A 27,858-nucleotide genomic window follows, 5' to 3' on the forward strand; every position below is an offset into this window, starting at 1 on the left:
GGCATTCAGACACGGTAGGCTTCTGCCAGCTTAGGTGAGCAAGCAGGAGATGTAGTGACCTCCCTGAACACACCCTGTTGTGGGTACCAGCCTCTGCTCCTTGTTCTTTCACCTGGAGACCAATTTACTGTTATTACAGCTGTCTACGCGTGAGGATGTTGCCTCTGTGTTGCTTCTCCTGTCCTGTAGCGTGCTCATAGGGTCTCTGGAAAAGCTGTTTGACCTTCAATAGCCAACACCGAGGAAATATTTGCACTGGTCAAACCTCATTCTTGTTTGTTCAAAACGGAGCCCAGGACTCCCTGGAGGGGAGAGTCCAAGCTTGCTTGCTGCCTAAGTGTTGGCCTGGTCATTTGGCTAGGAAGAGTGAAAAAAAAAAGCCTACTTGGCCAGAAAATATCCCAGGCTTGATTCTTTCTGAATTCAGTAAAGGCAGTTAAAGCCCAAGCCCAGGTGAACTGACAGCCAGCAGGTGGATAGAAATACCTTTTAACGCTCTCAGACCTGGTCTTTACTCTAGAATACAGATGTAGTTGTACTCCTGGGGGCATCGTTCTGCCGAGTCTGGTTCAATTCTGACATAAGGATGCCACAAAATGAAATCAATGTGGTATTTTGCCCTCACCTGCCCCGCGTGATTTAGAGAAGTCAGGTGAACCTTGTTTCAACCTTGTTCTTGGGTTCTAAGTGGTCATTTTATTTAGGACATTTGACTAAAAGCCCTTTTCATGGAACCAGCTCCTGCAGGAAAGATGCCAGCAATTAATGAAAGATGATAAAATAATAAAAGAAGTAATACATTAACTATATTATCCTTGAACATTTGGGCAGTCCTTTTCATTATATCCTCTTTATGGACATCCTCCAGCGACAACTGAAGAACTTCTTTATTGCAGTTCTGTGACTGTTTTGATTCCAGACATTAACAAGTTATTTAAATGCAAAAGCCCTCTTTTGCTCTTCCATTTCCTACTGGCAGATGTGATGCAAATAACAAAAAAATTTTGGTGTGTTGCATTTATACAATTTCTCTGTGTCTATGAATACTCATATCAAAAGGAATCTGGACCTTTGACTTTGTTCATTTTCTTTCTCCTTCCTGCGAATATGCACAGGTGCAAACATACCTTGTGGATACTGGTGTACACTCTTCTGGTTGAGTAGCACAGTGCTACGCAGCCATAGTAGCCACATTGTTTTGATGTAGATGATTTATCTACTGTGACAGTATCTTCTGAGTCTATAGAAACCAGAGTGAGTCCACCAGATCACAGCACAATGATTTCTCAGTACCTTGGAAACAGCAACATCTACCCCTCCTGGGCTAGGTGGGAATCCCACTGGAAATTCAGGACAGATTCCTCTCTCACACAAATTTCATGGCTGTGTAACTCCTTTGGTGCTAGTTCTTCTGGCACCAGCACAAGCACTAGTCCAGAGGCACCGTTCATAGCTGGACTCTGCTTTTGTACAAATCAGAAATAGCTCACCAGGCAATTCTGACTGCTGGCATCAAAATAGGGCATCAGGTGGGAATGGCTATTTTTGGAGCCCAGATTTAACATGCAGTTTGGATTATTTTAAGACAAGATATGTAGGTATGGTCAAGCCCAATGATAACGCTAAAGGGGAATTGCCTGTTGTGTTATTCATTCATTCCGCTCTCCCCAAATGCCTTCAGACAACTCATTAAGAAAGGCAGCAGTTAAGAAAGAACTAGGGCTGAGAAGAGGGGATTCCTGGGCTGCCTGTGTACTGCAGCCCAGAACACCTTCTTCAGAGTATTTTTATGTATTGCACAAAAATCCAATGCTGTATCTGACTTTTTGTTCTGAAATAACCCTGTGGCTACAGAGGCTGATGAAAACTGCCAAGGTTCTCAATGTTATTTTATTCTGCCTCTATTTTCCCAGCTGTCTTTCTTCTGAAATAGCTGTTGTTCTAGCTCCACATATATATGTATTTTAAAATCCTGAACTATTAAATAGTATTTTGCCAGTCTGGAAGAAGAATGTCAATGAATTGTCAATTCTTTATACCAAGTAATTGATTGATTGGCACAACATTAATCTCTAAATCAGCAGCAATAAACTCTATCATTTTAAATCTTGACCTAAAAGTACTAAAACACTTCTAATTGCCACTGTTGCTGCTGTAAAATGACTGATTAAATTGCATTCATATCATAATCTTTGTTGCTCCTAAAACGTCTAATTGACAGTCACATCAGTGACTCGGTGCCAAGAAAGTAAAGGGATCTTGCTTTTGCTTTCTCTCAGGAATGCCTGGAATGGGAAAACCTGATGTTGTTCCCTGGCAGTCCTGGACCCTGGCCTCTAATTTAAATTATTGTTGCAATGCTATTTGTTGTCTGTGTTGAGTAACAATGTTTTACAAGCCCAAGACACAACAGTTCTAAGCCTGACAGTTGAAGAAGAGGGATAGGTACATGCACAAAACAGTGATGAAACACCACGACAGACACCGGTTCCAGAGTATTAGAACTATTGACAAGTTTTCATCAGGCATCAAAGCAAATGGGAGTTCTAAGGAGGGAAGACATTTAATTTAATTTTATACTTTAGGCAATTATTTTCTAGCAATTAAACATCGCAAAGGCCCTGGAAGTGAGCTTTACTCTGACCCTTGCATGCATTCCTAGGGAAAGGGATATAATCAAAATCCCACCATTATGGTGAACCATAAATCCTGGGGGCCATGGGCAGCTGGGATTAATGAGGAACAGCCTAGTGGTCCCAGGATTAGCATGGCTGTGTCCAGGTTTCCTTTGTCCTTATGTCTTCTCTAGGCTGAATACAGCTCAGCCTGACCAGTGAACTCAACCCTCTTGTACTATCATCACGTACAAACAGGATTTGTAAAGCAGTACTTTAACCTTATGAAAACCAGAGTTTTCTGACAAAGAAGCAAAGCAGACCATCAGGATCCAGCCCTGCCTGCTTTGAAGTCAGGGGAATTGGGGATGTTTTCTGGCAGACAAAATACAGCTCACCCTTCCTGTGTGAGTTTCCCAAACTGCTGAGAAACTTGAGTGGCAGCTTCATGCTGTAAAAACCTAAAAAAAAAGAAGTAAAAATAATAAAAGACCCAAATCCTGCCGGATTAAGCTGGGGCCCAACTTCTAAACTTTTGGGAACTCAGTCAGTATAAAAACTCCGCTAACAAAGTCACAATGCTTTCCATCCCAGATCCTTGGATTCTGTTCTGGTTTATTCATTATCAGCCCAAGTTTTGTAGCTGCAACTTTATTATCGTTCTCATTCCACATGTAGTTTGCAGATGAAAAAATGTTGAAACTGTACCAGATGTGATCTGAAAGAAACTGAGAAAAAAAAAAAATCCAGACCACCATGGCACTGTAACTATGATTTTAGATATTGTAAACCTTATCCTGCATTATTGCATTTGACAGTATTACACTGTAAGCGTCTCTATTGCCTTAAACTAAGAAGTGGAAAACCTCTGGTTTAGTACAAAATTGGTTAAAGGAATCCAAATCATCTAGAAAACCATCAGAAAGATCAGAAACCAGCATGAGCAACACCATTTCTTTTTTCTCTTTATGTCTTCCCATGATCCCAAGGATAACGCTGAGGACAGTTGAGTTCTGTAGGATTTTGGACAGAGGTACTGGCAAGGCAGAAGGAAATAAGGAGTGGGAGGCCACAACCCTTAGCACAGATTTCTCGCAGTACGTACAGGGCAAACGCCTGTGGGTGCAATGTGTTTAAATACTTGTGCTGCCATCATGGGGAGTGAGAATACAGGTGATGTGGACAGACATGGCCTTTGAAGGACAGAAGATTTCTCATTTCATGGACATCTGAGGGGCTGAAAGGACAGAATACCTCCTCCTCACACTGGGAAAAGCCTCACATTTTGCTGCTTTATGGTGTACACATTGTGAGTGTGGGTATCGACTGGGAAAAAAGTGCATTGGTGCCGTGTAAATCTCCTGGGGGTCAGCAGCAGGGTGGCACAGGGCTGTGGATGTGCACTGGTACCGTACTGTTGTTTTTCTGGTTTTGAATCAGTGAGAATACAGTTAACACTTTTAAAAAGTGTTTCAGGTTGGTGTTTTTTTGTGGGTTTTTTTAGGAAAGGGTTTTGTGGGATTTGTCATATATTATTCTTGTTTGCTTTTGCAGGGAATTTCCTAGCTATAATGTTAGCAAATGGTGGGCAGTGACAGAGTGAATGGAGCAACGGGCTTCAGAGGAAATAGGGCTGTGAAGCCAGCCAATTTAATCTTCTCCATATAAAATCTTGTAGGTGAGGAGAAGGAAACTCCAGCTGATGGCCATCTTTCATCAGACATTTATATCATTTAAAGTTTCCTCTATAAGGATTAGAAAGTATGGAGTATAACGGATTTGGTTGTTACACTGATCTCTATAATTTCCTTTGGGTTTTCTCTGCTTTCAGAACACCCAAATTGCTCTAACTTGCGCTTTAAAAGCAAGATGAAAATTACTCTTAAGAACAGGTTGTGTCTTTCACTATAGGCCTTTATAAAGAACTCTTGGCAAGTTTGTCTCGCTTATTAAATAAAACATTTCTTCTACCTCACTATTGCCTTAAAATTAGCAGAGATTTTGTATCTTGGTCATTTCTGTTTCTCCTAGATGGGGCTGGGTAACTTGGAAGGTGCATGCTGGAATTTCTGTCATCACAGGTATCAGGGTGGGAGGACTTTGTCTACGAGAGAGCTGATGTCTTCTACTCCAAATGTCAGCAACTGAAATGAAACAACCGTCAAAACCAAAATCACCCAGAAGTCCTGTGGAAACCATCTGACTGATCATCTCCTCTGATCAGTCTTTTATCTCTTGTGATGTCCTGACTCACCAGCTGCAAGGCACCTCAAATTTCTGGTCCAGCCAGGCATTGGATGAAGAACTATAAAAAAAGAAATAAAAGCATACACTAAAAAATTTCTTGTGAAGCCCAGACTGCGTAAATGCAACAGAATTTAGGCCTTCCTTGAATATCATGAAGAAGTAAAAAGGATACGAGCCCAATCTAAGGGAAAAAAACCTTCAGGTAGTCTTTGTCCTTTAAAGGGTTAATTCCTGGACCATATTCAGGCTGTTTTATCCCATTTCATCCTTTTTTTTTCTCTCTATGTGTGCATGGTAATACATGTTACTGTAATGCTGATACCCACAGAATGATTTGCACAGTAGTCAAAGAACATATACATCTGAAATGGCTTAACTGGGAGAAGCCATGATAGGACTGTGTGAACTTTTGGCACCAACTCCCAGTACCATGGAGTAGTGATCATTCATGGGAAGGTGTGGGATCACTGGTGGATTTTCTTGGGTTTAGTTACATGGGGTCAGATCCATTTCTCACGGTGCTCTTGCCTTCAAACCTGTGGCTGAGCATCTTCACCATGGCCCTGGAGTTGCTATATCAGGTTGGTGCACTGAAGCAGCAGAGATGGGTTTGAATCATGTGGGACAATCCCCCACACATGGGAATGGAGGAAGACACGGAACTGGGTCACTCTGCAAGATCTCTTGCAAGACCTTGCATGGCTTCAAAATGGTAACAAAATCCATAAAGAGCTGATTGTTTCTGATTGCTAGCTAACGATCATCCTTGCTGGATTTGCATTTCAAGCTTTTCTCTAGAGCCGTGGGAGCTGTAACCGTGAAAGCTGGGACTCGCGCAGCGTCGCTTGCTCTAGGAGCTGACAGAATGGCAGGGAGACAGAAAAAGGGCAAGTTTGGGGCTCAGACTGTGGTGATGGTGTCTCAGTGAGAGGCTTCTTTGGCCAAGAGGCTCTCACCCTGTAGGAGATGGGTTTATAACTCAGTGAAATGCTGAATCACTCAACTGGCAAAGCTGAAGTTACTCCTTCTGATGTTACCTCTGCTGTTCTCTGTGTGACTTGTCCTGGAGAAAGAGAGTGCATAGCTTATTCTTCATCAGAAGTAATTAATACAAAATCAATTGTATGATGCAATATTTGCCATGAAAAAAAACTTATGACAAACTCATTTGGAAAGTAGTTTACAACAAATACATTTTGGGAAGAGTGTTATACGGCAAGTTCTGGCACGTAAAACTGTGGTGACTCTATTAAAGCCAACATTTACACATCAGTATACCTTAAAATAGTCTATGTCATAGATTTTAGAATAATCTACAAATGGGTCATTTTTCAATCTACAGACCTCAGAAACTATTATTAGACAGATCCAAAGAAGAATTTTATTTGCCAACAAAATTTTCCAAAGGAACTGCTTTAAAAATGGTTAGAACATAATGTAATAGCTTTGTCTTATATTTTCAGCTAATGGTTTTGTTTTCCTATGACTAAGAGTTTGGGACAGAGACTTCTTATTCATATATTACAAAATAATTTAATTCCTATTTTAAATGCAAATCTCCATGGAAACCTAAGTATTGGGTTGCCTTTGAAGTATTTGTCATCAAATCCATTAATCCTCCAAATATTAAGTCCATTTGTGATCAGATCCATTTGTTACATTAGACAATGTTTCTTCTAAAATAATAATCAGTGGCCCATTAAGTGACAACATCCACATGATGATCTGCAGATTGTAGAGGCAAGGCACGAAAAGATATTACTGAAGCAACTTTCAATCTTTCCCCGAACGTACAAGATTTTTAAACTGCCAAAATTTAAAAATAGCATACTGCTATTGCGATGAACATAATTAAAAAGGAACAGTAAATCCAAGGAATAAGAGATGCTACATTAGCAGATTCATACAACTTGAAGGTACCTTCTGCCTTTGTTTTACTACAGTCTAGTAGCCAGATTTCTAGCAGTAAATCTCTGAAATGTTGTATTTTATTACCTTTAACACTGCTTTTCATATGAAGGCCTCAGTACAGGGTAAACATGACCAAACCCTCATATTACTGCTACTAATAAAGAGAAAAACAATGAAACCCCGAAAGAACTATACTGATATTCTTATGTTGTATAAGCTGTTCCACAAATGCATTTGTAAATGTTCAGACAGCTTACTGTAGTCAACTACAACTTTCTGTAGTACAAAAATATCTAAATTCCTGCTTTAAGGGCATATTTCAATGAAACCTTCAATGGAGAGACATTTTGGTGGATTCATATTAAATGGTGCCTCCAAAACTCTATTTGTTATCTTGTCATAGAAATCAATTGCACAAGATAAATAACATGACAAGTCTTGGATTTTTTTTTTCAGCACAAGTTGAGTGCTAACTGTGAAGGAATGATGAAAAAATTAAATAGCTAAATGAGCTCATCCAGCTTTAATGCTCAAATATTAAACATTAATATTCTAGTTCTTTTGAATGGTGGAAAATTGCACCATTTGCCACCTATGGTCTGATACTAGCAGGGGTCAATATCCATAATTCCTATGAATTAATTTAGTCTTAGTAGCATCATCACTACAGAGGTAACACAATTTATTTTCCTTTAGGTTTCATTTTTTGAGCTAGCTTCACTGGAATTGAATTACCTGTGAACTAACTTTCAAATCGTGCCTGTATTCTTCTGCATTTATTCTTTTGTCTGACAAAGCTGAGTTTTGGAATTCACAGCACTGGTAAAAACTGACCTGCTCAGCAACTTCATTCCTAGTGAACACGGAAGAACTTTTTTTTTTGGCTCTCACAGGATTTGTGAGAAGGCCCTGGGTGAGTGAGGCTGGTCTAGGTTCACACTACCTAGTTGCTGTGGAAGTACCAAGTGTGGACCAGGCTACTTCAGCATTTCTACCCCAGTGGCCTAACCAACTTGAGTTCAATGCATCATCTCACTCAGTTTAAAAGTTTCTATGTGTGGGGCCTGACTATGACTAGAAATTACATTTCTATGATGACATCAGCTAACTTTGCTGCAAATACCAGCTGTACATCTATTTTCTTTTAGTTCCCCAAGTATTTGCCACTTGGTTGCCTGAACACCACTAATAGGGGCTTTTTTGAAGGGTCGTGGATTAAAAATTAAAAGTAAAATATTGACAAATAGAATCAATGTGGGATTTCATAACTTCAGCATGTTTGAACATGAACAATAGATAAACTCACTGCAAAATTACTGACAGCATTTTCAGCTTTATAGGTTAAACTTCCATGCTAATGTAAACCTTTGCAATCCAGCCCATTTACAGGAAACAGGACACAGATCCACACGGAATTCTGCTGGTCTCTGTTAGTGCTATCCTACTTGATCTTGGGCAACATGTGCAGCCTGCCTTGTCTCTTCAGGGGAATAAATACTTCCAGCCTCCCTTCACTCTCATGTCTGTTAGACCCAAACTCTCAAAAGTAATGGGTAGTTTTTACTACATTTTCAAAACCCAATAAAACTCCAGTTTCACAAAGTCTATAGATGATCTATCATGTTCAAAATAACTTGAATTCCTGACATTTCTCCCTCTTGCCTTGGTTTTCCCTGTCTGTCACAGTGGATGTTTTTACAGCCATATTTCTTGATTTCATATTGCAGCACTTGATCACGCGGGCTCCAGCAGTGCTGGTTGGTGAGTGTTTTCTGATCATCTCTTGCACTTTGTTACAGTGATCTGTTCATCATGTTGCACTATTGAATGCAAGGTTAAATACATTATATAGACATTTTAGGCATGAGACTTGCAAGGTTAATGCACGTACAGCAATAACTGCTCTTTGAAATAATTATACTTTCTCTGTATTCACTCAGATATTTTGGTGTTTTTTTTCCCAGATAACCAGGGTTATGCAATGGAAAATGTTACTCTCCATCAAGCCTTATTGTTGAACTGTTTGAGATCAATGTTCTTAACATCAAAATACAAACTACAACAGATGTCATGCCTTGGGAAATTGTTACCAGAGATACTTTCTTTAGTAAATTAATGATCAGCAGTGACATATTGCTACCATATTAAGTGCAGCGTGAGACTGCTCTGCAAAACTGTCATTCTAGGAGCAACAGTCTGAAACTAAGTAAACAGTTTTTCTTGAGTTCAAAAGTTGAACATATCTGTAAAATTTGGTTCCCTTTCTAGTCTTGCATACTAGATAGACAGTGGACAGTGCAGGGCCAACAAATACATATCAAAGGCTGTATATTTTTTTGTACAGTGTAGTGTTTTGTTTGCTTGTGTGGCTCCTGAGGGCAGGAATTTTACCTAGCAAATACATCAGTCTGGTGCAGAGTCAGGCAGAAAGATCAAACTTTATCTCAACAGTTTCTAAAAATAACTTAATTACAACTAACAAGCAGCTAATATTCAAGATCTCGTTGTTCTGTCTCTATAGCCAGATAAGTAAATACTTGAAGGTTATCTGTGGCATACTACCTGGTGACTCCCAACCATGTTAAACATGCCACATTGTTGTAATTTAAAAATGATTAAAGTGGAGGCAGGGGATTTAGTTAGCTGCAAAATAAATAACAATAAACTTCCTAAAATCCTTTAGCATAGTCACCTGAAAATTTTTAATACCATTTGTAAGCAGTAAGGAGATCAGATGCATGAGCCAGTCTCCTTTTGAAACAATTTCATGACCTTCTGTTCACTTAAAGTTAGCTTTAAAACACACTATTTCCAGGAAGCCTTCCAAAGATAGTATACTCTGGAAACAAAGCCTATTTAAAAAGCTTTATATGAATAAATGAAAATAATAAGGGGACTACAGTCACTGATGGCAATTAACCTGTATATCTTTTACTTTTTTTTACTTTTCCTCTGTTTAGGCTTTACAATACTTTGGATGGTGAGGAAAAAAACCAAGGTCAAGTTGTCTGTCATAATCTGGCTGCTTTGCAACATTGCATTTCCCTTAAAATGACTGTAATTCCGGTTTAGTGAGGAAAAACTTCAGTCAAGCAGAACTTGTCTAAGCTGAAGGGCCACCAGAGATGTTCTCTAGCGCCTGTCCAGTCCAGGGCCTGTCTTGTACAATATTTCTATCAGTGACTGTGACACACACACGAGGAATTTTCCCACAGTAAAAGGTTGAGAGGTGCTGTCAATACCGAAGTGAATCTAAATATCCATCAGAAAGAAATCACTGAATAACTGAAAGTACTAGAATCCAAAACTGAGATGGAATTTCATCCTGCAGAAGTGTCCTGCTTTAGGGGAACCATCAGAGGAACTTCTGCTGTGGATGGAACTCATCAACTGAAAATGTCTGAGGAAAAGGAAGATCAGGATGTACCAGTGAATAGCAGGACTATTAAGAGACAACATCATGCAAATATGAGAAAAGTAAATGGAAACGATGCATTTGAAGGTGCTTCAAAGAGGGAGTTTCACTATGACACGGGAGAGCTGCTCTGCAACACAGCACCCGGTTCTGGTCAGCCATGGTGACAAACAGGGCGAAGAAGAGCTAACAGGGTGATGAAGGCAGTGGGGAGCTGATCTTGCGAGAAGACACAGTCGGTGCGGTTCCTGGAGGTGGCCTGAACCAGCCTGGCTTTGACCACTTGCCGAACTGATCCTGCTCACGAAGCCAGCAGGAAACTCTGCATGTTTTCTGCTGGATTATTTTAGTCCTGATTTAATCAGCTAAATCGAAAGGTCAGACAAGATCCAGAACTGGTTGCACAGGAAACATACTTGTGGCCAGGAGAGAGAGGAGGAGTAGGAGAAGAAAATCAGGGATCGTCCCTTTCAATGGCAAGGGGCTGATACTTGTCTCAGCCTGTTTCTGGCAACCCAGCTTCAGGCAGCAGAGCAAGGCTTGTTCAGCCTGGCAAAGCTCGATGGGGCAGAAAGAAGATTTTGTCTAGCAGCACTCAACCAGAGGCCAATGCTGTTGCAAGAACTAATGGATATAAACTGGCCATGAACAGAGTTGGGCTGTGAATTAGAGGAAAAGTTTTAGGCTCCGTATCAGCCAGATTCTGCAACAGCTTCTGATGGGATTAGTCAGGAAAATGGGGTGGATACAAACACTGAGGGACAACCAATAAACACTCAAGCAAAAAAGATTAAAACAAACAGAAGGTGTTACTTTATCACCCACAGAGCATTTATAGGCATGGAGCAACAGGATTCTGCTGCTGGAGGATGTTACAGAGGCCACAAGGATAAATGGACTCAAACAGAGACTGGACAGATTTTGGAGGGGGAAGCTCATCAGTTTCTGCTTCAAACAGTTGAAGTGTTCCTAGGATGGAGCTCCATAAATTTGTGCAAAGGATTATACATGTGGAGCCTGTGGTAGCAGGGGACTGGAGTGCATGATGTAGGATGCTTTTTCAAGTCCTACATCTAAAGTGTATGGACCACTGCAGAGGCAAATGGATCAAATTGTGTGTCCTGTATTCCACAAGAGACCAAACCAGTGTTCTTATTTGGCCAAAATATTTATTTGCTTAAGACTAGGGTACCAGATAATGTAAAGCAAACAAAGCTTGTAGGCAAGTTTCCATTTCTCAGTTAAAAGTGTTTTGTTTTGATTCTCCACCATCAACCACTGTTACTGACTTCAATCGCTGCAGGGACTAATTGGTAGGCAGAGACAATGGAAGTGATGAAAGTAAGTATATAATTAATACAAATCACGGTTTAGATGTTGTTTCAATTCACATAATTTAATTTTTAAATTATAGGTTTGTGTTCCAGAGATGTATAATACACAAAATCTATCAAATGGTCTTACATGTGTAACCAAGTTCCATAAAATATTTTATTGCCAACCCTAAATATTAAAAAAAATATTAATCAGACCCCAATAATCATGATACATCCTTAAAAAATACATTTTTTAAAGGAATCAAGAAAATTCTGACTGCATTAAAGTCAATGACAAACCTTTTGTAAAGTCAATGACGAAATCCACATGGGATTAATTTTAATTGCCTTTTGTTTTTTATGAGCCTTCAGGACTCACCTACTTGCCGTTTTCAGTCTCTGTAACTAGAAAATTAATTTTCCTCTTTAACTGATTGCTAGAGTTTTCCTATAGTCTAATAACTCCAGAAGTCGAGGCAATAACACAAGGTTTGTGCTGTAATTATGAAAGTTATCTGGAGGACAAATATTTCTTCCCAAGTCATGCTGAAGGAAAAGGGTAGAGTGCCTCCCAGGGAGATGTGATGAATTGGGCTGGAGTGCCCTTGGGATGAAGGGCTGGGAGCTGGATGCAGCCACCTCTAAGAAGGTGGAAGGACGAAGCTGGGAGGGAGAGTGGGATGCAGATCCTGGTTGAGCTGACCTTGCCACTGCTCCTCAGGTGACAGACAGGTTGGAACAATGACATCTACTTTTGGGACTGTCCACCTCCTTCCTCATTGCTGTCACATTTATGCTCTGTGCCCTCCTGCAGAGGCAGGAGCTGATGGTCTTCTCCACATAGCAGAGGCAAGTGCACAGTGACAGCAGAGCTGCTGTCCTGCCCTTCGCAGCTGGCTGCCCCAGGCAGCCATTGACTTCATCTGTGCCTGGTGTCAACTCTGCTTGCTGGGCTGCAAGTGCAGAACTACCCTTGGAAAATATTTAATTATCAGGCCACTTATGTTCAGATTAAGCTTGACACCTCAAACAATGCCAGTGGACTCAAGGTCATTTTACAGAAGATGGATTTATCTTCTGATGTTAGCTGACTTTATCTTTCAGACTTGACTAACTGTGCATTGCTGGTTGAACCTCCTGGGAGCTGCTTCACAGAAGAACAGTGACAGTGGAGCAGTGAAGGCCTGTCTTGAGGCTGGAAAAAAAGCATGGAAAATAGCTGGAAACATCTGTGTGGAAGATAAGAGCTCAGCCTAAGGAGGGAAAACCAGAAATCTGCAAGAAACAGGAATGGCAGGAGGGGCCCAAGAGGGGCAGAGGTTTTTCAAACTAAAAATAAACCTAAACTCTCAAATATATAAAGCTGTCTATTAAAAATGGTACCAGATTACATCTCTACAATGCCAAATAATTAATGACTTTTAATAACCCTAATTTGGATTTCATCAAATAAATTTGGATTTCATCAAAACCTTGTTGCATATCATTGACTGTTTCAAGCAAGGACTGTGAGCTCTTAAGGGAGACTAGCACCTGTATTAAAGCGTACACTGCTGACATCTTTCCCAGGTACATCAATTATAATTAAAGAGTAATAAGAATGCCGGGATGGACTTCTTAGGCACTTTCATGCAGGAGCCCTAGCATTTAAAATTAAATCCATTAATTGTAACTACTGTACGTTTGTGATCTCTCAGATAGCGTACAAACTAATTCATTGCTTTTGCAGTCATGCCAGTCTGTGTTAATTAGGTTCATGATTTATTTAATTTGAGCAGGGATGTATCAGAGTGCCCCAAACTGGACTGATAAAAGGTCATTAGTTCACACTGTTCAAGACAATTTGGAATCTGATAATGAAAAATGTTTCTAGGCGCCTGACAAAAATTGATTAGCAAAATGGGCTCTAATTGTTTAAAGGAAAGCTCCATATTTTCTTCCACCCAGCCATCTGAAAGTTCATGTGTTAAGAAGCTCTTCTCACTCTGAAGTGGCTCTGAAATACGTTTGAAGATAAAAGGCTTTTTTAAAATTATTGTTGGCATTGCTTAGGAAAGAAGGGAGCCACAGTGCTGTCATCATCTGGAAGACTTTATTTCTTTTTTCTCTTTCCATCTATAGCAGCCAACACCACAGTCTCTGAGCGAGACTCCCATATTAACAAATGTGCTCCTCCAAAAAAATACAGAGGTAGGAGTATCTCTGCTTTACAAATGCGAAAGAGAGGTAAAGAGTGTGGGACTGATATGACTAAGTCATTGTGGCTCAGAAGGGACTCTCCTTTGTTATCAGAAAGATCTTAGCAACTGAACAATATTACTGGTCATGGACTGGTACGTCTCATCTTAAAATAAGAGTTAGATGAGCCACAACACTGATGTCAAAGGGAACCCAGAGCAACCAGGTCATATGTAAATGACCACACTGTAGCTATTAGTCAGGTGAACTGAATCACAGCATCAGAGAACAGTTGAGGCCAGAAAGGACCTATAGGCTTAGTCCAAACCCCATGCACAAAGCAGGGCAACACATTGCTCAGCACTCTGTGCAGTTTAGGTTTGAATATCCCCAAGGATGGAGTTTTCACTAGGTATCTATTGGGGTCCCATCCCAGTGTCTGACCACCACGACCGTGAACGTTTTCTTCCTAATACCTACTTGAAAATAATGTAATTTCCCTCATTGCAACTTGTGTCCATTGCCTCTTGTTTGCAATTTGTGTCCATCACTTCAAGAGGAGTCTGGTTCTACCTTCTCTATACGTGCTCCCATTAGTTATAAACCGCAGTAAGGTCCTACCTTCAGCTTGTTGTCTCAAGGCTGAACAAACCCAATTAACAAACCCAATTAACAAACCCAATTCTTTCACTCTCTTTGTATTGTACAGTCCAGCCCCTCATAATCTCGTCAGTCCTCTAATGGATTTGCTCCAATATTTCAATGCCTTTCTTCCCAATATTTCAATGCCTTTCTTCCCCTGAGGAGCCCGAAATTGCATGCAGCTCTCCAGATGTAGTCTCGTAAGTGCCAAACAAAGCGAAGAGTCACTTCCATCAACCTGCTGGCTATGCTCTGGTTAATAGAGCTTGCTACACTGTTGGCTTTCTTTGCTGCAAGGGTACACTGCTGACTCATGTTCAAATTCTTGTCTAGGAGGAGTCCAGGTCCTTCTCTACAAATACGCCTTCCAGCTAGCTTACTCGATCGCGATTACACAGAAGGTTAGTGGAAGTGCTGGTCATTTAAACTACATCTCCTGAATCCTGGCTGTGGCATCTTTTCCTCTTCCTAATGGTATTTACCAGCAGAGATCAAAGGCAAATGTAATTTCTATGTAGCAGATGTTAACTACAGCCTTTAGAATCAGTACTAAAGTAAAATGGGAATTACTCAACAGTCTCTGGCACTTCTCTCAACATCCTTCTGTGACACTAATAATAATCCTGAACATTCTTATTGCTCATTCGTCATCTAGGTCTGGAAGACTGTTTAGAATTCTCTAAGCTTCATTGCTCCTTCCTTATGGATGAAGGATAAATTTCTTCTTTACTATGTGGCTTGTCTTCAGTCATATGGAGGGTGAACTCACCTCAGCTAACTTCAACCATACACATAGCAAGTGCCTAATCTTGTAATGAACTTTCAGTTAATAAACACATCCAGTGAGCTGAACCCTTTAAAAGAGAGAGTTTAGAATAGGAAGGAAGTGCCTTTCTGTTGAGACGTCTAGATGAAGAGGCTAGACTAGATGCCTAGTACTTAGCCAGCTAAAATTAGATTACATTGGTCTTACTTGTAAAGAATTCTCATAGTAGGTAGGAGTAAAATTCAGGAACTTTATTCTAAGGTAGCATGAACTATCTTCACCCCTACTGATTTCTGTGTAGCCACACTGATTTTTATCAACTGCAAAGCTAAATCAATGGATCTGAGCCATGCAAAATCTAAGATTATAGAAGAACCTATACAGCTCATTTAGGATTAAGCTAATACGCCCATGGAGAAAATTAATTTGAATAACTTGAATGATGCACAGACATAAGTCAGAACAATCTTCTAGGATTTCAAGGTGTAGCTGTAGTAAATTGCCCAGAATAATTTTACATATCAGAATACTATTGTTTTCTCTTAGTTACCTGAATTGATTTTTTTTCCTTGATTTCTCTTAATTATTTTCCACAAGATCATAACTTTTGCCCCTTAAATGATTTTTGGAGAAGTCTTCAGGACTTCCTCTTCCAGGACAAGAGAAAATGGCCTCAAGTTATGACAGAGGAGGTTTAGATTGGATATTAGGAAAAATTTCTCCAGTGAAAGGGTGGTCAAGCATTGGAACAGGCTGTCCAGGGATGTGGTGGAATCACCATCCCTGGAGGTATTTAAAAAACATGTAGATGTGGTGCTTAGGGACATGGTTTAGTGATGGACTTGGCAGTGCTGGGTTAATGGTTGGGCTTGATAATCTCAAAGGTCTTTTCCAACCTAAATGATTCTATGATTCACAATTTAAGCTTATCAGGGGCCTTTAATTTCCACTGTTTCCCATAGGTTTTGAAGGTCACTTCCATCTCATAAGAGCTGGCCAGAGAAAAGCTATCTTCTGAGAGGGCATGGTACTGGCATGTGTTTTTCATTACTTTATGTCACTGTTACAAGAGCCAAGGCCCTGTACTCCAAACAACCCATCTGAGGTTCATCCTTAACCAACATAGGTTGGGATGTACTGGGATCTTCTTCTTCAGACATTCAAGACCTTTAACATTTGTAATTATGTTATGAAGGACCTCTTTGACTTCTTCTGAGAACTTCTGCAAGAAAACACTTCCATATATCCATTTATCAATACATACACACATACATACATACAAGTGCGTGCGTGTGTGTGTATGTGTTTTTCTGGATCGCATGGAAGTTCAGGTGACCTAAACCAAAGAAATAATCTGGTCTGGTTTTCCTCAAACCACATGAAAGATGTGACTTCGATAAGGCTCTTGTTTACATGGGCACCAAGGGAAGGTGAAAATGCTCCAACCAATTTAAATAGGAAATGAAGTGGAACACATTTTAACAACAGCTAGACGTGTACTGGCCCATAGCACATATGTTTCTGTCAGCGTAAAATGAGCATATTGGAATTTGCTTGGAATGGCATCTTTTATAATGCTTATATATAGGGAAAGCTTCCAGGTATATTGAAGGTGAGCCAAAGATAACAAGGTAAATATGAAGTTATGTTTGTCCTCACTTGAGAGCAATTATTATTTGCAACAGGCCTTTCAGAGGCACCTAAGGATCCTGACTGTTCCATTCCTATTAAAATAAATTGATACTTCAGCTTTTAGGCAGACTTGGAAAAGAGCATCCTAACCTTTACTTTATTATTTAGCTGAACATCTTTGCAGCACTAGTGTTGGAATTAAATATGTTTATAGTTTTTAACCCCAGAAAACAAATTAGGATTTATGGTTAACTAACACTTGCCAAGTAACATAATCATGTCTCACAACCATAGCTATAAAACTATAATAAGCCCTTACCCCCACACTCCTCCCAAGGCTGGATGCCTAAAATAAATGATCTTGTTCAATCAGAAGCTGTAAATGAAATGTGGGAATCTCTGGGGGGAAATTTTGCTGTGTAGATCTTATAAAGGAGCTGAGACCATAGGGTAATAACTTTTTCATCTTAGAGACTATTGAAATAAGGTTCCTTATCCTTTTCAGCCCAGCATTCCTATAGAGGTATGAAGTGTCAATATTAAGAAAGGTACCACCTGTTTGACTGTTTTACAGCCTTGAGAGCATGGACTGCAGACAACCTATAGGTATTGACAGATTTCTAATAGAAACCCCCAAAATCTCATTGAACCAAGCCAACAAAACATGGAATGATCACCCCAGACTGGAATCCAAATGCATCACTGTCTGATCTGATTAGCTCTGTAGTACAGGATGGAGCCCCTCCATCTTTCAGAACTGGGCTAAAGCCTTGAACAGTTGTTTTGGTAATGTAGATGAGGTTTTAGGTCCTAATAGTTCCTACAATTACTGCTGAATCTGGCCTTGGCTCAGGAATAAACTCCTTGTATTGAAAAGATTTACTACCCTAACTATATCTGTATCTCAATTTAATGAAAATGTTAAGGATAATTTGATGGTCTCTTGCCAGTGTAATTTTAAATAAAATGTCTTCATTCCTTGGCAGTGGCTGTTGGCACTCAGGTTTAACTGAAGGAAGTGCTTAAGTGAAGTGCTTTTTATGTTACAGTCTTGCCAGTATCTTCTCTGGTAGAACAGATTTAATTTTCAGTGTTTTACCTAGAGTAAATAAATTCTAAAAAAATAAATTACTTCCCACCATCAGTCTGTATGATAGCAAACCTTACTAAAACATTACTAGAAATCAGATATTGGCCTATCACAGCATTTGGACTAATCTCAAGCCTCATCTCCTGTAAATTAAAGTATTTCTAACTTATTTACTGTTCATTTATTATGCAGTCTTGTAAAAAATGTTTCTGCATCTTGGGAAGTAATGTAGCACATAATGAAGCGCTGTCAGTGCATCTTAGATTTTCGTTTGGGTTCAGCAAGTCAGCATAAAAGTTTAGGACACTTTATTGTAATTGCATAGGGAATGGAAAGTAATGATAAGGTGGTGACAATTTGGCCATCATACCTTACAGAACTGAGCAATTGCCAAATACACTCTTGATTGCTTACCCTGTCTAAATCAGGAATACATGCACAGAATGGGGCCAGAAAGACAATGCATCAGAAGTTAAATTGTTTGGGGATTAGTCTGAGAATAAAAAAGACTGTAGATATAAAATGGTGCTCATTCAAAGGGTAAACCCAGCATGTATAGTATTTATTTTCTTTTTAAAATGTAAATTATGTTGATTTGTTTTAATATGTAGAGTGTATACAAAAACTTTAAATCACCAAGGTGTCAACAAGCTACGCTTAGAAGATGGCTTTGCTCTGAGTCCCTCATAGTGAAAAAGGAAAAACATCTTACAATAATCAGATATGTACCACAATTTTTTTCCTGTGTTGTGGTTGTAAGAGGCAGGCCCAGGAGAGAACCTATAGATAAGTTTCTCTGTAATGTAGATTGAACACCACACTTCACCCGTATTTTTGACAAATGTGACCATCTTTGTGGTGCTGTTTTAATTTCTGTGGTGTGCATTTACAAGAAAAAGAAGGTATTTACACACCCTCAGAAAACTTGATTGTGAGGAGTGAAGAAAATTTTAATAACATCTAAGAGACTGTCATCTGATGAACAACTGGACTTCTGCAGTCCAGCTGTACCTGGAAGCAATGTGTACATATGCCTGTAGAGGGAAAAAGGAACAATTAGAGAGCAGAGAACTGTGATTAGGAGAATGCAAAAAATCTGCTGGAATGTGCAGTAAGAAGGAGGTGAGAAAGATGGGGAAACTGTATGGAGCAGCTAACTACACTGCAGCATGTGAGGCAGGTGCGTGTTAACACAACATACCTACAAGAGCAATATCCCTAGATCCTTGAGTCTGTGTTTGTCAGGGCCCTGAATGCACTGACATGACTTAATTGCCCTGAACAGCTTCAGCCAGGACCCATGCTCACCCGCTCCGTTGCTCATCGGTCCATCTAAGCTCAGGCATACCTGTCTCCAGCCCTGCCTCCTGGATGGACCTTGGACCTATGTCTTAGTGCTGTCTTCTGCTCGTGTCTGGACTCTCTGGACTCATCCTCTTGGCCTGCTGGAGCTGTTGGTGGACCCTGTAACTGTTGCTGGGCTCTGGCCACTATGTCTGGATCCTGTGTGATTATGTCCTGATCGGGGAGGGCATGGCTTGTGCTGAGGTCATGCTTGGTGTCCACTTGTCTTCTTTCACGGAGAAGACCTGTTCTTGCTGTTCCTGAGAATATTAAACCAGTCTCTGCTCTGACTTTTTTTGACTAAGTGACACTAAATTTTCTGACTTCTGTGTATTTTCTCCACTGTGACATAAATGTAGATTTTGTCCTAAAAATCATAAAAATAAAACACATTTACAGTTTCTTTTATGCTTCCATAAATTCACTGTGTTCAAGATACAAACACTCAGTTTATTTTGTTACGTAAGTTTTCATTTAATAAAATTACACCTAGTGTGGCCTCTAGGGGCAGATGCAAATCACTAAGACTTCTCAGACAAACATACGTCAGTTGGGCGCGTGTCATTTACCAACTACTTCTTCAGAAGGTAACAGCCAGGGTCAGCAGAGGATCTTGTGTCCTTCTGACATTGAAGCTGAAACCTGTCAAATGCGTAGCAGTCCAAAACCCACTTCACAGAAACCCAGCTCTCTGCAGTTTCACACTTCTTCGGCTTATTAGATGAGGAGGGATTGAATCCCTAAATTGGCTTTTCTACCAATAAAAAATTGGCACAAATTCATGACCTAACAGTCGCTTCTGTGCAATGAAAATCAATGAATTAACTGCTAGGGACACCCAGACTAGTCCTTTTCTGTATGAGACTTAAGAAAGTTTGTCAAGGATTAAGTCCGCTTGAAAAGAATGCTGTCAAGCTTGGAAAAAAATTTACTATCACTCCCATATAGAGCAGTGTGATATTACATCAGCAATGCAACGTGTTGAAACCATGAATGAACATTTGATGTGGTATTTTACAATGCCCTAAACCTCAACTGCCTTCGTAAACACTATTTATTTATAGGAGGCCAGGCTTGCTTATACTGGAACTATGCTATCTTGGGAAATGCAGGGCTAATGCTTACTCTTGCCAAACACTTCTTCCCTTACGAAAAGTTTGAAATTTTAAAATTTAGACTCTTCTGAATCATTCAGATCCAAAGGAATCTCAGTAAATATTTAATTTGTCAGCTTGGCAATAGTTAAATGGCATTGTGTTCATGGTATGAACAGCTGCGAAATGCATACACTGTCTCCTGACATGGGTCCTTGCCATTTGTTTGTTGTGATACGCCTATGTGAGAATTCACAAGTCAGGGCTCAATCAAATTTCCACCAAAGGAAATGAAAGCTGGATTTGGCCACCTATATTTATTTAGCAGCTCACAGCTACAGACTGAATAACTGCTTTTTGTTATTGCTGTTGTCCGTATCACCTCTGTATCCGGAAAGATGCAGTCACAGTACTGGAAAATGGTGAACAGGCTAAGACGTACACAATAAAGGAGCCTTAGGTGCAGTTTCACCACTCAGGTCTGCTAAATTTTGTATCGCAGCCTTTCTCTCTTTCCAGTCTTCATTGACTGCTGAGACCTCGATCCCGTGTGGAGCCAGCTTGCATCGGGAACTTTCTCAAGTGGATTTTCACCCCTGTGTAAGCACAAGGGCCTGCATGTGGTGGTCAGTGTTGGGTCTTTGCACTGGTCACGGAGTCTTTGCAATGGGGTAGCATCCATCATGTGCTTAACCTACAAGAAGGACAAATTATATATATGTATATACGTACATATATATATATATAATGTACAAAAACAAAACCGCGCCGTATGACAGCCCATCGGTGCCGGGGAAGTGGGGAAGGCAGCCCTGGGCCGAGGCCGAGCGGGACCCTCAGCTCAGGCCCGGTCCCTCGTGCGGCCCGGCTGGGGCCCAGCCGCTCCCGCCGCCCCCAGCGCTCAGATTCACAACGGGAGCGAGTTTTAGACGAACCAGCCGCAGCTGGGACGACCCGGACACGCTCAGAGCCGTGAGCGCGGCGGCTCCGGGGGGCGCGGGGACACCCCGGGCTCGGGGGGCCCGGCGGCGGGGGCAGCGGGGGAGGGGCAGCCGCGACCCGCCGCCCGCGCTGGGGCCGCCCGGGGCGAGGCGCGGCCTCGCGGGGGCTGAGGAGAGGCGCGCGCGGGCGGCGCGGCCCCGGCGGCTGCGGACGGCGCTCGCGCCACCGCGCCCGGCCGCCGGGAGCGCGCCGGGGAGGCTGCGGGCGGCGGCCATCTTCTCTCCACAGCCGGCTGCTCCCCCAGTGCAAGTGAAGCAGCCCCGCCAGCCCCCTCCTCCGCTCCCTCCCTCCTCCTTCTCCTCCTCCCTCCCACTACACTCAGCCGTTGCCGCCGGTCAGAAGGGGGGCGACCGGGGAAGCGAAGGCCGCGGGGCGGGGAAGGCGGGGGGGGGGGGGGAGGGGGGGAGACAGGCCGGGCCGCCGTGAGGGGAGAAGCCCCGCGGGGGCGGGCAGCTGGGGCTAGCCGGCGGCGGGCGGGCGGGCCGCGGGGTGCCAGCCCGGGGGGTTCGCGCCTCCCCGGGGCCGGCGCCGGCCCCTCCGCTCGCCCCTGCCGGCCGGCCGGCGCCCCCTTTGTGGGGTCAGCTCGGGGGGCTGGACCCCGCTCTAGATGGGATAAGCTGTAAACATGTTTAGCTTTGAAGGGGATTTCAAAACGAGGCCCAAGGTGTCTCTCGGAGGAGCGAGTAGGAAGGTAAGAAACGGCGCCTGTCTCCGCGTTTGTGTCTGTGTCGGTTTCCCTCGGCCCCCTCTGCCTTCCCTTCTTATCGTTGTTTTTGCCATTGGGCCTTCAGAAATGGGAGCAGCTATGACTAAGGTTTAATAGAGGGGGAGGAAAATCCTCCCCTCCCGATGATGTGTTTCTCTCATCTCGGCTCTGTGTTGGATTTTTTTGTGTGTTTTTTTGTTTGTTTGTTTGTTTTCTTGTTGTTTGTTTTTTTTTTTTGTTTTTTTTTTTGTTTTGATCAGGCCCCACACACCATCCCAGGTTTGCAGCGTGGTAAGAATTGTGGGAAGCGAGGAAATGTCTCCTTAGCTCGTCCCGTGTGTCCCCGTCCGTCGTCCCCCCCCCCCGTCCCCGCCCCGGTAGCAACCCGGTTTGTTGTGGCTGGGAGCACCTCCCGAGCAGTTCGGTTCGAGGGCTCCCGGGGTGAAGGAGGGAAGGACTCGGACACCTCCTGTAATTTCTTTGCAAAGGGAAAGTCTTGCGTGGGCCCGCCTCGTTGGAGAGATGGGGGGAGAACAACAGCCTTACACAACTCGAGATCAACGCAGATTGCTGGGGGAGGCTTCACCCACGTGAGTGAGGGTTGCCGTGTCACAGCTTTAGCTTTTCTCTGTCAGGTTCACGTTCAGTTCAGTTTGTCGTGTGCAGGGTGAATAGCAGTTAATTGTCTGTTGTACCAGACTATTGTATATCCTTGTGTTGATGGCAGAGAAGCGAAGTGGTTTATTTAGATCTTGCTGACTGGACAGAGCAGTCAAATGTTTAGATGAGGACTGAAGGGCATAGAGCGACTGAAGAATAAGCGAAAGGACAAAGTGTTTTTAGAAATGGCCTGACTTGTAAGGGTTGCTCTAATTCACTTCTAAAATATTACTACCCATGTCGTCATTGGACATGATTGTGTGGGAAGCTGAGTGTTTCAATTAATATGTTTGAACCTTAATACGGGTAAAAATAAAATTTATGTTATTGTGCACTGTAAGCAAGTTCGGCTCCCTGAAACTTTTAAGGTTTGGCAGTACAGTTAGGAAGCTAGTTTAAAATACTGCACTATGTGCTACTAAAATCACAGTGAAGTTTGCATTTTGGTGGATTGTTTTACATCATTTATTAAGGAGAATGTGTAACAGAACTGTATTTAAATTGTGCAGCTTTTCATCTAAATAATCTTCCGTGTATCTTAAGACATTTCTGTTCATTAGATTACATACAATGGCATTACATGAGTGAAAAATACCATAAATATTCCCCAGCAGAAGTAGGAATTGGCAGAACATGCCCTGGCCCTCAGCTGAACGATTTAGGTACTTTGCAACTTCTAACACTGACTTTCTAATAGTGTTTCTTGCAGAACATACCTCCTTCTACAGAAGTAAACAGCTGTCATAATAGCTTTTTTTATACCTACTGATTTCTTCATCAGAGTTCAGCAGAATTCTATTTTATTTTAATCATAGACAAATTTATTAATGTACAGGTGTAAATTTCCAAGGGCAAATATTAAAAGGTAAAGGAAGTGGAAACCGAAGTTGATGCATAACCTTCACTCTGTCCAATACAGAGGTTGTGTGTCATGGTCTGATTGATACTGACTAGTGCACAGATTTGATGATTTCACATTGGTACACTGAAGTGCTTGTGCTGCGTCAATGCAAATCGGTTAGTTGTGGCTTTGTATGTCATGTTTATATGGATGTTGTAGAATAACCTTGAAATAGCTGCTTATTTTCAGAAACTATGTGCAGTACTAATGAAAAAAATTGTTTAAAACAGTACTAAGAAAGCAGTTTACCTGAATTTATATGTAAACGTATTACAGCAGAGATTGGTGTGGCAAGTGTTTACATGGATTCCAGGAGCTTCCATTATTTCACGTCCCAGGCTCCTTGTGATCATGTTTTCTCATACCTATAGACTTCAGTTTTACAGAAGGCTAAATTATAAAATGTTTCCTTTTAGCATTTTGGGCACGTGGAAAAAATGTTCTTTGATGAACTCCCTTGCCTTCCAAATGTGTATAATTTTAGAGAGATACAGTTTATAGTTCCAAACTTGCACCTCTGTGATGCTTTATTAGTTAGCTGGGTGCTTAGTTGATTCCTTTAGTAGAATAAAGCACTACCAGAAATACAGGTGAAATCTGTATACAGGCTGCTTAATGCTAAGAATAACTCTCTGCCCTGTTTGGGGAAGCTTCGCAAATACTGTTGCACCTGCATAGATAGCTCCATTAGCAAAACCCTCCCAGGGGCTGGATATGAAAGCAGGGACTCCAGTTCAAAGAGCTAGTCAGTGCTAAAGATGCCAGCAGTCTTCCTGATGTGGATACAACTATGCCAAAATAAATGATCAGCAAAACTGACTATTAAAAGTATGATTGTTTGCAGCTGCAGTTATATCAGCAGAATAACTGTGTCGGGCACAGGTCACGTGTCAATGCCCTGTCTGACATTGCATTGCCTTTTTGTAGTGTTTCTTTAGGCCTTGCAAGAGGCTGACCTCAGTAAGTCCTTATTATAGGCACAATAATAGAAATACAGCTGGGGACTTGTGGCTACTAACTTTTATGGCATTTTTTAATTATAAAAGTAGAGAGCTTCAGGTTGGTTTTTACTCTGTTTGCATCTTATGTTCATATGTGTTATGATGGTCTGACTGTGAATGCTGTAGAGGGCCGTTTCAATCCAACCAGACCTTTTGCCAGAAAAGTAGTATTTTTGTTAAAATCCTGAGTTGCAAAATTAGTGTTCTCAAAATTGCTACCCCTGTGACTGATTGTAACATTTTAATGTTGCATTGTACATCAGTGTAAAAATACAGATGGTATTGTCAATGTTTGGACTTTTCCCTCCATATCTACTTTCAGAAACTTGCTGATACGTTTGGGCATTAGTTGTATAGGAGTTTGAGGGTCTAGGTCTTATTTACAATATGGTAAGTTTGTTTAATTTTTGAGATTGCTTGTTGTTACCTTTAAAACAATTTCCTTTATGAGGCCCTTCAAAAGATATTTTCAGATTTAGTTTTAATTGTAACTGGCAAAACATATTTTTTTACTTCTGAAGTAAAATAGCCTCCAAAAAGGAATACTGTTGTTGGAGTTCTATATGGTAATGCCTTGAATTACGCATGGACTTTTTGTACAGGACTGTAATTATTGCCTAAAAGGCTGTGGCTGCAAAATTTGTGTGGTATGTCAGGCAGGAAAGAAGACATGCATCTGAAGAGTTGGTTTGGGGTGCAGTTCAAATTGAACTGAACTAACCGAACTGTGCAGTGGAATGAAACAGGTGGTTCCTACCTCGTCCTTTGTGTCCCGTATAGTGAACATGTTTTGCAAGGTGGAGTGTCACCATGCCTTCTGGTGGCAGCTGTTAGGTTTCATTAATTTTATCATGAAGTTGGACTCTTGGTGGCATAGCACAGAATCTGTTTAACCATGCTTGATTTGGTACGGTCAGGCCCAGTGTTCCTTTATTAATTTTGCCAGTGTTAAAGAGAAACACAAGGTGCTAGTCCTTTAGTTTATCATGCAGTGGGATACCCATGCCTGTGCTGAGATGCACAAAGGGCTCTGTAGCTCCACATTATTCATTTAGGTTGTGAAATAGGTTAATGACATCTTGTAAGCCTTTAACAGGAAAAAAAGTTAAAAGACTTTTGCTAAGTCAAATGTACAGTATCACTTGAGATATCCAAAACATGCTTCTATAAATTCCAAGACTGTTTTAAATAGTATTTTACAATTATCATACTGGTATGAGATAGTTTAAAAATAAATTCCTTTTCAGGAATTTGTACTACAGATGAGTTAGCACTGTTGTGAAAGTGAAACCAACTTCACTGTGTTTCTTTTTGTGTTTTGGTTTTGTTGTTGTGAAATGTGGAAAATTACTAATGAACCAATAGTGATGATTCCATCTGTATTTTAAAAAAGTCTCTGTAATTTTAATATGGACATGTTTAGTAATAAAAGATCTCAGTTTACAAAGTTTGTCTATGTTTTATTTTAGTAGCTACTGACATGCTTTCTTAAATAAATAGCATAACATTAAGCATTAGATTCCTTTATATTCCTCCCCCCAGCTGAAGTGCAGACATAGAACTCCAGAAGCACCTTGTTTGGTCTTTGTTTTCTATATTCTATATATGAAGTAACTTCTTGTGGAATAAGAATTAATGATTCTAAACCAGTAGGGTATAAGATTGCCAGTGAATGGAGAAATCTTTGCACATGTTGGAATTGCTTATGGTGATAGCTGTCTGTAGGATTTAAAAAAAAAAAAGGGACGTATTTAAAAAATGGTTTTGTTTCTGTCTTAATGATTAGTTGAAGAAAGTTGTTAATTTCAGGAAAGGAGAATTACTGTTTTGTTATACCTTACTTGAACCTACATTAGGTGGCAATGGAAATGAAATGATGCTAGGGATTTATAGTATAGGATTTCTTGATTATAATTACAAAGTTACAATTTATTTTTGAACGGTGGAAAAGAATTGTACTGCTTTGCTCTGTAAGACTGGTGTCTCATAAGGCACATGGTTAGATATTATGCAAGTACATACTTCATTGTGAGTCAGGACTGTATTTTGTCCAGATCATTCGAACGTCAAAGCCTACGTCCTGAAATGCTCTTTGAATTTCAGATCTGTGGTGTGGAAATACGATGAGACCATCATGTTGTAAAATAATGACTGTCAATAGGAAACTATTATCAATGTACACTAGATTCTTTTGGATTTTTCTCCTATTGGTAACATTTTAAATTCTCCTCGTTTCAAAGGAAGCTACAAGTGATGGAGTTGAAGTTAGCTGACGTCAGTGATTACACTGCTGTTTTCTCAAATTCAAAGAAAAAATTTCTGCTTTTATAGATATATTTTTCCCCCTGCTTTTTTCTGCGAAAATGAAAAGTCACTCAACTACAATGATGCATACAATATGTGTCTTAAAAATCATAATAGAGACGAATGAAGTAAATTTAAAGGCAATTTGTTTACATTTCATTTGGCCTCTAGACCCTTCAGTCAAGTCCTGATTCCACTGTGCGTGTCTTCGTAGCTGTCATGATAAAAGTGGTTTCAGATACTCCCTACATCCTACAGTAAAAGTTGAGCTAAAATGCTGAGATGCTTTCTAGCAAGCACTATGACATGGATTTCCATGATGCCAGGCTTTCCCTGGCCTAATGCCTCTTCTTGGCTGTATTTTAAGTACTTTAAAATAACCTTTTTTCTAGAGGAAGGTCTTCTCTACATGTAAACTTAATTATTATGTGAATAATCAGAGATAACAAGGAGCCACAAACTGTTTTAAAGCGGAATTTTCCAAGCTGCTGAACTTGTTTTACTCAGGCTGGCTGAGCTGCCTGTCCAATGGAATTTAAATTGTTGAGGTCCAGTTCAAGACACTGTGTGTCTTTAAAAATGCTAATTTATTTTAATATTCAGAGAAACCAATAGAAATGGAGTTTATCTTGTCTGAAATAATGTTGGGAACTAGAAACATTGTTGAGAGCCACTTTAGAGGGGGATATGTCCCACTGCCCACCTTTGTTCTCTACAAATAAATGCTACAAAATCTTCCTTTTCTTTTTTGGACTTGATAAACACTTATGTTGAAAGGAATTTTGTTCTGTAAACTGCTTATGTCACTTCATTTGCTTTGGAAATTGTTATTGATTTTTATGTGGTTCAACCTAAATTCAGCTGAAAAGTCACATTCCTCATTTTAAGGAAAGAAAAAAGATGCAAGTTCCTGGGTTTTGTAGATGAAAACCATACAAGATTTTACAATTGTCCCAAAAGTTGAAAGATCAAGTGCTTATTTGCTTTTCCATGAAAATTTCTTAAAAGGCATGCCTTGTACCTTGCATGATCTA

The 27,858-nt window shown here is 40.8% G+C and overlaps 1 protein-coding gene across 5 annotated transcripts in view; it reads left to right on the plus strand.

Moving 5' to 3' along the window:
• Positions 1 to 20,880: 20,880 nt before the first annotated feature.
• Positions 20,881 to 27,858, plus strand: part of UBE3C (ubiquitin protein ligase E3C) — a 77,768-nt gene continuing 70,790 nt past the window's right edge. For 3 of the 5 annotated variants that reach the window (XR_013927882.1, XR_013927883.1, XM_080385833.1), the window contains exons 1-4: positions 20,881 to 21,586; positions 21,886 to 21,943; positions 22,219 to 22,249; positions 22,447 to 22,548. Coding sequence is in view for 3 of the 5 variants with exons in the window: in XM_080385833.1 (XP_080241959.1) it covers positions 20,998 to 21,586; positions 21,886 to 21,943; positions 22,219 to 22,249; positions 22,447 to 22,548 (780 nt within the window). In the remaining 2 variants the exon portion in view is untranslated. Of the gene's footprint in view, positions 21,944 to 22,218; positions 22,250 to 22,446; positions 22,549 to 27,858 lie in introns of all 5 variants that reach the window. The other 2 variants (XM_080385834.1, XM_080385835.1) reach the window with 2 other exon arrangements.

The sequence above is a fragment of the Falco punctatus genome (genome assembly GCF_963210335.1).
Source record: "Falco punctatus genome assembly, chromosome: 4".
NCBI classification, from domain to species: Eukaryota; Metazoa; Chordata; class Aves; order Falconiformes; family Falconidae; genus Falco; species Falco punctatus.